We start from the raw sequence: 11,542 nt of genomic DNA on the forward strand, positions 1-11,542 counted from the left end.
AGGCATCATTCGAACTGGGGGGCGGACTGGGGCATCGAAAGACATGTCCCATAATGAAAGTCATCCCATTATTCTTCCTTATACTTGCAGGTTATCCAGACTTATCGTCCAATCCTCTCATGAGACCACCCTGCATGGAGGGAACCAGCTGATGCTACGTCATATCCGCACTCAGTACTGGATCCCACGCGTTAAAGTCATGGTAAGGTCGGTTATCCACAACTGTAAAGTCTGCACTATTTACAGGAAGCAGACACAAACGCAACTTATGGGGATCCTTCCGAAAGAGCGCACCACCTTTACTAGGGCCTTCACTAACACTGGGGTAGATTTCGCGGGACCATTCGATATAAAATCCTACAGAGGGAGGGGATGTCGAATTTCGAAAGGATACGTCTGCCTGTTTGTCTGCTTTTCGACGAAAGCCATCCATCTAGAAGCGACAAACGACCTTAGTACCGGGTCCTTCCTAGCTGCCTTCGCCAGATTCGTATCCAGACGAGGCTGTCCAAAAAACGTTTACTCCGACAATGGTACTAACTTTGTCGGAGCTTCTCGATCTTTACGATCCGAGTTTAAAGCATTTCTGCGTGAAGCAAGGGACGGAACGTTGACTAAATATAGCCATCACATTATAGAATGGCATTTTATACCGCCAAGCGCTCCTCACATGGGAGGTTTGTGGGAAGCGGGGGTAAAAAGTTTTAAGACCCACTTTAAAAAGCTCGCGTCCGATCATAAATATACTCTCGAAGAGTTTACAACCCTCTTATGTCGTATTGAGGCCTGCCTCAACTCGAGACCTCTAAGTCCCTCATCCAACGACCCTTCCGACCTGGAGCCGCTTACTCCAGGCCATTTCCTCGTAGGCGGGCATCTTTTAGCTGCACCTGAACTCGACTGTAGTGAAAACCCTGCCTCCATTGTAAACCGATGGCAAAAGATGAAAGCCCTTCATCAAACCTTTTGCAAAAGATGGAAATCGGAATATCTCACCGAGATCCAGAAAAGGTATAAATGGAAACATCCACAATCCAACGTAAAACCCGGGGACCTAGTCGTCATAAAAGAGGACAACCTACAACCAAACGAGTGGAGAATGGGGAGAGTCGTCAACACACATCCAGGTTCCGATAACCGTGTACGTGTTGTTGACGTCAATACAATTAAGGGACAAATTACAAGACCAATAGCGAAACTGGTACTACTTCCGCCCAACGACAACGAAAATGAACTTTAATAGTCCATATTCCTTTATCCCAAAAAACCCAGCTCTCGTTCACCCCGAACGAGGCCAACACACAAATCACCCAGCTCTCGTTCCCCCGAACGAGGCCAACACAACCTAACGCAGACTCACTATCTGCCCCAGAATACAATTCAATTAGCAACCACACATTCAAACTTAAAAGTATTTTCGAATATAAAATTAAGATGCACGTCGTAAAGGTGTAAAAGTGCAAATAAATGTTGAACGAGCCGGCCCAATAAAACCACACGGCGTTCTTTGCCCTAACCCAAATAAGCATGCGTTGCGACAATGTAAAGCATGTGTGCAAACGTCGAATCTAAATGTTACGCAGAACAAAAATTGGAAATCGAGTTAGTTTTTCACGCAGCAAATTCAACTTGGGTTGCTCTCATGTAACTTGTATGTACATGAGACATTTTTTGACAGAAAATTACTTGCGTGCGTTTATATTGGGTTGGCTGTAAGAAACACAAGGTGGTGTTCTGAATAGCAATCTGGCCTGATCTGGATTCCGACTCGCTTTGAAAGGTCAGGCGGGGTTGATTCCGAGTCGATTTCTTTTTGGTGTTCTCAGTTCCGATTTAAACAAATCGATTCGAAGCTGATTTCGTATCGCTTTTCATATCGAGTCGATAATAAAGCGAAACAGCTGTTTTTATTTATTTTGGTTTTAGTTAAATTAAAATTGTGCAAAAATTTGAACAAAATGCCAGCACCAATGGTTTTCGGAAATGCAGAGGCAACAAGACAATTGCAATTTTGCATAAAAAAAAAAAAAAAAAAAAAAAAAAAAACGCTAAAGAATCGATCGATCGAAATTGGGAGCACGTCACCTTGCTTTCGACCGGAATCGCTTTGCTTGGGTGGGACAATTTTTTGATAGGAGTTTTCAAGTTGAGATTTATTATACTAAATAAACAAATATTCCAGCAAAACGTTGTAATAAATCTTCCAAATAAAATGAATAATTTAATAAAACTTATTTGTGGGGAAAATAATGTAAGGATCTGTGCTTAATGGGCTAAATACTTTCGATTCCGGAGAACAGGTCCGAATAACTTAAATCTCAGTTTGAATATCCTAATATTTTCCACATAAGACAATTAAAAGCGGAACATTAAACTAAAATAAAGTGACTAACACAAAAGGGTATTAACTCAGATTTCTGCACACTATCCTTTGCGCATTGCATTCCAACCAAAGAAATTTGGCAAACTATTTGGAACATACTAGAACCGGGAGACTTGGGTGTTGAAGTATTAAGCATCAAAATCAACATTTCAGACGCTATTTTACAGTTTTTTTAAATAAAATGCATTTTCAAACCCTACTCATACGTACATCTATCTTCAACTTAAGTATGCTTTGTGAATTTATTTCAAGAGAGTAGCTAAACCCCTGGAGCCTACTAAAGAATTTGGCATCGCGGACTTCGTTTATTCTTTCAGCAAATCGGGATAAAGAATTTTTGAAAAGAAGAAAAGCTGCACCCATCTCGGGTAACTTAACAGCTTGAGGTCAATTTGAAGCACGCCCGACTTGGGCCACTTTATTTAAATTCATGGTTCTTTTCTAATTTTTGGAAAAAAGTTATGCGTAGAGAGCATGTAAAAGGCAAAAAATCAACAAATTAATCTGGCTCAGGATCCTTGCAACGAGATGATGGCGTATCTGAGCAACATTATGGCTCATTACCGCGAGAGATTTCGAATCTTAATTTACTACTACTCACCTGATCGATATCCATATAATAGCGTCCCTCTTCGACCGCTCCTTGTACATCATAATGCAGCGCTGCAGCTTCTGACGTTGGTACGTTGCCATCGTCGGGCAATAGCGAAAGAGTTGTATGAGTTAGCCATGTTGATTACACAATCTTCCCTCAGAAAAAAAAGAATATAATTATATTAATAAGCCTTCAGTACCTCCAAGATGTAATTTTATACACACCTACGCTTCCTTTGTGTGATATCCACCGGCAAATGTAGGACAGACCGGGCTGGGATTGACTCAACCTTCATTATTTGAATTGAATGAGCTCGCGCACGATGACGAGCACCCATATCACGATAACATTGTGTAACTGCACCACCAACGTTCAAATCACGATACTCGCGGTACATGATGTGCGCACCAGAACGCGAATCATAACGCAACCAAATGCCGAAGCTCTTTATTTTGGTTGGAGAAGTCTCATACACCTGTTTCGGCGATACAATTTCACCGATGGTCTTTTTTTATCTAATTCAGCAGTAGTAAAAAGTCGTCACCTTGATTTTTATCAAAATCGCTGGGATTGCAAAATTCGCAGTGATCAGTATCCAAGGCGCCAGGTGCACAATTATGATGATATGCATGTCCGCAGAGAAAAATAATAATATCTTTAAGCGGTGCCCTATTTTCGTTCGTACTAATAATCGATCGATGACATTTCAAACAATACTCGGAGGCCGAAGCATAACGGCCACGATTTTGTGTATTTACTACTTTTTCATGTTGCTTATAATCGAATTCAAATTGTACTTTTTGAATGCTTTTACGAATTTTCACCTGCAAACCATAATCCCACAAAAGCTTTACTACAGCATTTCGTAAGCCTGGTATACTTTGACCAAGCTTGATTTTTCCAACAACTGCGACTGGATCCACATAGTCAACTATGCCATCCAGCAGCTTCAATACAATTCCCGGATCTTTAACAGACTCATCAATCAATATATTCCATAAGTCCGAGTCGTTATGCTCTTTACAAAACTCAATAGCCATTTCAATATTTTTTATCTTCTCTATAATAATATTTAATGCTTCTATCGGATTACCCATTTGACCCAACAAATACACCATTTCAGGATAGAATAATTCCCGCTTACATACGTCTAATGCTTCTTGCATTGGATAGTGATTTGATTCTTTTAAAAATGGTAATAGTTTTTCACGTTCGTATTTTGCGTTATATAATGAAAATCTTGGTAATCGTATAATGGAGCTATTAAATTATCCTATAACGGATCGATGTGTGGAATTGACCCAATTGTTTGAACGCTGTAGCTTTGTGAACTACAGGATATATTTCCGGCAATTATCCAGTCCGTGTTTGGCATTGGAAGTGGTGGACTTGGTTGGGGTCTGCGTGCAACTACAAAAGAAAATTCACCAATGTGCTTTGACATATTACACGAATTTTTTTCACGTGTGGGAACAATGCTGCGCCTATGCTAACGACTACTTAATGAAGCAATTAAATTTGATTTTAATTTGGATCTCTTGCCTCACAAAGTCAGTGAAATGATACAATCAGGCCAATACTCACTCTTCTATGCGGATCTCGTCAACATTGATCCATTTCGGCGACAAGTCACCTCGCTCGTATTGAACGCTTTTGATTATTATATGCTACATTTTGTTATACATGCTACATTTCCATTGCATAAAATGTATCCAGCTGCCTTGCAAGTACACAATGAACGTATGAAAACTGTCTATTTTTTTTCTGACGGCTGAATACCTTTGCACATTTTTACCCGGCAATCCAGATGCGATCGTATATCCGACAAATATTTGTACATCGGTTAAGGCACCTCAACCGTTGCGGCCTGTACAGCCGCTGCAACCGCAACGCTCTCCAAAATATTTAAAAATTCCAACAAATACCAGTTTGTTTCATCAAACAGATGGTCCATCAACGTCAGCAGCGGCAGTGGCTGTACATGCCGCGCGTAGTTGTGAATCGCCGCGAACGCATTGCTGGCGCACGGAATCAGTGTTACATTTTTTTTGTGGATACTTGGCTACGCTATGACATTGATGAGGCAAGGGATCTACCTAGCAGCGAATTTATACGTGTAGTGCGCATACTCGTTAAACAAGTACACAGCTTTGCCAACTCAATGCACATGGATCACACACCTATGGCCATCCTACGAAAGTTAGCTCATCCAATGATAAAAGCACGTATTTATCCATTTCTAAAAAGTATTATTGGACGATGGCCACTGGATAGCTCACTTTCAGTTGTGTTAGAACTTTGGCTAAGTTACATGCAACCTTGGCGTTATATGTTCGATGGACAAGATATGAATTGTTATAGCGGCAATATTAGCGCAACTACTAAAGGATCTAATAATATGAATCCTGGCGCCAGCGGTAGTGAAGTGGCAGTAAGTCAGCGATTTAGTACATTCATAGCTGAGAATTTAGTTATATATACGCAAGTATTTGTGTACATATTGCCACGTTTTGAACGGTTAGATTTTACTTCATTCAGGAACGTGATAATGTTGCATCGCTTGGTGAAGGTCTTCAGTCAGCCTAACCTACCTAATATGTTATGTCAAGCAGAACAGGCGTATATTTGCCAACTTGGCATCGAGTCACCGCGAAAACATGCAGTCTATTCCAGGCACGGTAAAAGTGAATGGGATGGTGTTTATCAAGAAGAAAGTTATCCACCATTATTTGGTCCAGCTGTAAAATGTGAAATAGAACAAGTAATTAAAACAATATGCATAACACGTTTATATGTACTACAAGAAATCGATAATATACGAAATGATGTTGTACAATTGCGTAAATCACATGGCTTTTTACGGAAAATATTTGCTAGCCTTTTTGAGGATGTTTCACCAGCAGAATTGAAATTGCAAGAAATTTGCAAAATACCAGATATACTCGATTTGGCTGTGCGTTCATTATCTATTATGTTTGATGCGCGTCTGCCGGAAATAACATTGGAGCTATGTGCATTTTTACTTTATGACTGGTGGCAGCGCTCTGCAGCGGAAAGCGTTATAAATCGTACTGAGGAAGCTAAGAAACCTACTGGAAAGAAAAAGAGAAATAAATTAATACAAAACCATATTACGCATTATAGAAATTTACTCACCACCGCGTGTTTTATCTCAATGATTTTTTTTTCATTCAGGAAATGAAAAAATTGTAGCAAATGTCAAATGTCTACACTTTACTTCTGACAGTCAATGCATGGCAACACCGACATTAGGCCTCATGCGCAGCAACCATCTCGCGCACTACACGTCACGTACTACATGCCGCACTACACGTCACGCATTACATGCCGCACGACATATCGAGCACAATACGCCACACATGTCGCGTATTACATATCTCGACCAATCATTCATTTGGTCGAGATTTAAAATACTTAATCCAACATTATCGACAATACACGTCAAAAATAATGTTGAATGGTGGAAGTGCAACTTTTTAATACCTTTTCAGCCAGGTTTGAAACCGTTCCGTGTGGTGGCAGGCCACTTGTTGTGAAAACAAAGTTCACCACAAATCAAAATAAATCTTTAGGACTACTTCGGCGACAGCTACCGACATAAAATAAATTATAAAATCCCAACAAAATTTGGTCACAAAACCCAATCACGCCCATGCAAGTGTGACTAGGAATATAACCTATGACCTGGTAAAATGACTAGTCAAATGACGTGGAGTGACGAGAGCGTTTTTGCAGGGATGTACTAGAGGCGCTAAAGCACCACCCACATCGTATGGATGCGTGCTAAATCCGTTTTTTCTTCGTATTTACTTATGGCCCTTAATTTTTATTTCAATAAAATGTTTTTTTTTCTTGCGAAAATATATGAGAGATAATATTTTTTTTGGCTTACGCCACCCAAACAACATTCCGCCAACCTCAATTTGGGTATGATCAATGATATCAATATTCTTTCAGATCATGACCCGCTACCAAACTTTACTGGCCAAGTCAGAGGGAGGCGCAACGCGTTTCGACGTCGCTTGCCAGCTCTGCGGCAGGGACCATAGTCTACGAATCTGTCCCGAATATCGGAAAAAATCTCCAGAAGAGAGGCTGCGGGCAGTGCTTTTATATAAGTACTGTCCGAACTGTCTGTCACCCTTCCACCGGGTAAACAAGTGTAGCAGCAAGTATCGCTGCAAGAGGTGCCAAGAGAAGCACCACACCACGCTTCATTTAGATGAGCGTCGGCCGGTATGCGACGAGACAGCCACAAATGGCGACGACAACACGTCCGACGACGCGTTGTCAATCAACCTATCGGGAACGGCTAAATCCTGGGCTCAGCAGGTGGAGGAGGAAGAAATGGAGGAGGAGAGAGCAAAGGCGGAGGAAGAAATAAGTAAAACGGTGACAACAAGACCGTCAACGGTCAACCATGGGATGCGCAGTTTCCGGCCGCTGTTACAGCATGAAAGAAGCGCGGCGAAAGTAAACAAACGTCGAAACGAACGAAACAACTGGCGGCACCACGACATTGGACTCCAAGGAGGCCCGACCAAGTCATCCAAACGCGGCAGACAGCAGCGGCGAGATAAATCGACGCCATATCATTCTGACGCCCAAAATATGCAAGCACTATCGCGTGGTACACCGGAAGGCTTCCGAACCGGCCGGCTGCTCCCAGCCACTCCAGCGCCCATCATGCGGTCTTTCGTGCCCATTGCGCCGACGGCCATCGTACGAGTCGAATCGCGTGGGCACCTACACTTGGTACGTGCGATCATTGATCCCTGCGCCGCCAGCACCATCGTCGATGCAGAGCTGGTACGCGTTTTGCAGTTAGAGCGCCAAGGACCAGGGCAATGTACCCTTATTCTGCGCGGCAAGTTCGGGTCAACGACTCGTGTCACTACCCAAGCCGCCGTGGTCAACGGCCACTATCGGTTGAGTCCGCCATCCAATGTGGATGCAAAGGTTGCCGTTCCATTTGAATTTATGCGGCTTGCAGATCCGCAGTTCTACCGCTCATCGCCAGTTCGTCTTACACTCGGCGCTGATCTATACGCCGAACTGATGGTGAGCGGAACGCCAGCAACAACAGTTGGCGGTCTCCTGACCCAACCGACCGTATTCGGGCTGGTGGTCTCAGGAGCCTGCCAAAAATAGGAGCGTTTCATTAGAACTAAGTAATTACAGCACGGAATTTAAAACCAAGTACGTGTATTTAATAACATCTTTTCTTTTTCTTCTCAGGACAACGAGACACGAAGTCCATCGTGCGACGTGCAGTGCTTGTAGTCCGCATCTGCACATCGACATAACGGCTTACTGGACGTGCGATCGCGTGTCATTCCTTTTTTCCTTTTCATTTTTTTTTCTTTGTTGCTTACGGCAAGGGGGCCGGTATGTTTAGGCCACAGGCCTAAATATATCCCCCCCCCCCTCGTAACATAACTTTCTTTGTTTTATTTTCTTCGTTACTACCACCCGCATATTCTTGTGATATACACACAGGCATGTGTGAGTGGTAGTACGTATGTGTCTTAGACGTTTACCGCTGTGAGCCCGTGGTACAGCAACTTTGTTGCCGGGAAACCCAACGAAGTGGCTGTATCGTGGGTTCATCGGCTCATGTGGAAAAGAGTCTCGTCCTCTTTTAATCCAGCAGCCAGCAAAGGAACACGTAATCGCCCGTTCACGTAAGTTCAACTTTTCAAAATTGTAATCACATATATATCATTCTCCACAACATTTGTTAAACCTTTTCTTAACACTTGTTGTATTTATATAAATAAAAGCACTTTGTGAATTCTTTTATTAATACGAAATCCTTTTGGTGTTTTTATTTTCTTCCTTTTTTTCGCCTTAACTATTATTTAACAAATACGTGGGTGCGCGCCGTTGCCACCACGAAAATTGCACATTCTTTAAATTAATAAAAAATAATTAATTAGTGTAAATATAATGTCACTAAACCTGCCGACGTGCAAGTTCATGTGCTTCACAAGGAAATCTTACCATTCCCACGAGTATACGATTGATGATTATACAATTAACCAAGTCATTAGCTTCGTTGACTTTGGCATTACGATGGACCCAAAACTTGATTTTAAATTGCACATAGAAGGTTGTGTGAACAGAGCCAAGGGGACTTTGGCGTTCGTCAAACGATGGTCTAAAGAATTCGATGATCCATATATTACTAAAACTCTTTTCATATATTTGGTGAGGCCAATACTGGAATACGTTTCGATAATCTGGGACCCTCGTTACAGGACAACTGCGGCAAATTAGAGTAATTTCAGAAGCAATTCCTGCTTTTTTCGCTAAGCGTTTGTCGGCATCACAGTCCATCTCGACAACTGATTTAATAATATAATACATATTTTATAATATAAATTTTACTTGTATCTGTAATCCGTAACTATATTTTGTCTGATTAATTTTTAAATTTATAGACCAATAAATAAATGAATAAAAGCAATGAGGGCAATCCCCGCTTAATTCATACAAATAGTTGCTTTTTTTTGGAAGCGAGCTTGACAGGCGCGCACCCAGGGGGGAGGGGAAGCTGCTTTTGGGGGTTAAAACGCCCTCCAAAAACTCCTGGTCATTATTTGACTAAAAGCAATTTAAATAATACGTACATACATATTTTGTTATGTCGTGTTTTCTAATTGCCAGGCAAAAAAACAGCAATAATGACATTAAAAAGAGTATGTATGTGTATACAATAACATATATGTATGTACATTGTACAATAACACATAAATTTGGTAGTTTTTCTTAAAGCCTGTACACATTTGGCTTTTGCGTCGTTTTGAAGTTTGCGTTGCGCAAACAGCTGACTTTGAACACATACGTCTGGATTACAATCCAACAAGCAAAATAAACGTAATGTAAGTTTATAATAAGTTTTCTCAAAAAAAAAAAAAAATTAGGCTTACAAAACTTTGATTTTTTGTTTATAAATCGTTTAGGAATAAGCGTCAAATAATCAAAACGGCTCTTTGCTTTTAAGCTTATAAAAAATTGCTAAAATAAAGCTTTTTATAAATATTTTTCTAATGCTTTTTTTAACGATAGCTTTTATTTCTTTCTTCACTCTTATTCAGTCTATGATTTACAATAATCTTACAGACAATTAACAAAAGTTTCTTATACATAAGTAAAAAGTGTTAAAAAATCAATTATTTCTATGATTTGTACGTATAATACATGTGTGCACATATATAATTTCCTAGTTTCATTCATATATTACATCAAGTTAGTTGCAATTCTAACGCATTCTTGGAGAATTCAAAGCGGTTTAAATGCAGCATTCTCTTTCATATACAAACGTTTATATAAATAATTAAAAAATTTTGCAAGTTGAAAAAAGTTGACAAAGAAATTTTTCGTGTTTACAATTACTTTCACAGTTAAAATATTTATAAACATTTATCCTCAACGCTTACAAAATGTTTTCTGAAAAACAATAAAATATATTTAATATTGAAAACGCTTATATATCGTTTAACACAGCAAGTTTACTTTGATTTACTTTTAAAAAAATTTACAGAAATGCCTGTTGGGAATGTTATCAATCCACAGACAGCGTAACGGGAACGCCAAATAAAAAACTGTTTAGTCTAAACCGATCCCCAAATGGGTGCGCCCTTGGAGCTTGACACGTGTTTCTTTGTCACCCAGTCGCCACGCTGTTATTTTCGTTTATCTGCACATTCGTATGTACCATAGGTGGGCACCACTACATATATACGATTACCAAATTGAGAATGTGTTAGTATACACGAACGCGTGGCTAGCACAAATGCAAAATCAAATATTATTTCCCAGCAGCAAAAGGTAATCACTAGGAAAGGAGTTGGTAATAGCAAAAGTGAGGGCAATATCGCTGAATTCTATGCTGAAATTTAACACAGCGAAATCGCATACCTAAAAATATGAGTTTTTTAATGGTGTACATAACCGATTCGGATATTCAAAGGTGATGGCGGGTCAGGCTCGCGCCTTACCTTAACATATACCCAAGAATATGAACTTATTGTCTGACCTTTATACTTGCTCGCATACCCTTTCCTAGTAGTGATCATTTGCACGTATTACGTGCTCATATACTCATGACTATGGGTTGATCAATTTTACGCAATACCATCGCATATACCAAGAAATATGAAGAATCAATTATCCTTAAGAATGGCTATTATATCCACTATTTGATGTGATCAGTTGTGCGCGTTGCGAGAAGATATGTAGCGGTCAGTCATATGTATTATTCGTCCTGTACACCCAGTTAGAAAGGATAGTAAATGCATGCTTATCTATTTCTTTTAATTTAAGTGCATGCTTATCTTATTTCTTTTAATTTAAGTATAATATATTTAATTTTAATATACTTAAACATTAATAAACTTACAGTCAAAAAAGAAGAAACTAACTTCAATTCATTTTAAATCGTTAAATAAAGTAATACAATAAATAATTATAATATGACATATTTTGCGTATTAAATAAAGTTTTATCAAATTATTTTGTTGCTTTTGCAGTTTGACTTA

At 39.8% G+C, this 11,542-nt stretch overlaps 1 protein-coding gene and 1 pseudogene across 3 annotated transcripts; one reads left to right on the forward strand and one right to left on the reverse strand.

Moving 5' to 3' along the window:
• Positions 1-3,389: 3,389 nt before the first annotated feature.
• Positions 3,390-6,207, reverse strand: LOC137236225 (vacuolar protein sorting-associated protein 41 homolog). 3 transcript variants are annotated; one of them, XM_067758811.1, is made up of 3 exons: positions 6,135-6,207; positions 5,798-6,070; positions 3,390-5,716 (listed from the first exon to the last, which is right to left on the reverse strand). In XM_067758811.1, the coding sequence occupies exon 3, from the start codon at positions 4,142-4,144 to the stop codon at positions 3,494-3,496; it is 651 nt and encodes a 216-aa protein (XP_067614912.1). In that variant the 5' UTR covers positions 4,145-5,716; positions 5,798-6,070; positions 6,135-6,207; the 3' UTR covers positions 3,390-3,493. The 3 variants fall into 3 exon arrangements, with proteins under 3 accessions (XP_067614912.1, XP_067614913.1, XP_067614911.1); XM_067758812.1 differs by having other exon boundaries at positions 3,390-4,388; positions 4,563-6,070; XM_067758810.1 differs by having other exon boundaries at positions 3,390-6,070.
• LOC137236224 (sphingomyelin phosphodiesterase 4-like) lies at positions 4,170-6,180 on the forward strand (annotated as a pseudogene).
• Positions 6,208-11,542: the final 5,335 nt, after the last annotated feature.

This window comes from Eurosta solidaginis, unplaced genomic scaffold (genome assembly GCF_040869045.1).
Source record: "Eurosta solidaginis isolate ZX-2024a unplaced genomic scaffold, ASM4086904v1 ctg00001460.1, whole genome shotgun sequence".
In the NCBI taxonomy this organism is placed as follows: domain Eukaryota; kingdom Metazoa; phylum Arthropoda; class Insecta; order Diptera; family Tephritidae; genus Eurosta; species Eurosta solidaginis.

Excerpts from the sequence above, each read along its gene's own strand:
- LOC137236225 (XM_067758811.1), bottom strand. The coding sequence starts at position 4,144 with ATGCAAGAAGCATTAGACGTATGTAAGCGGGAATTATTCTATCCTGAA.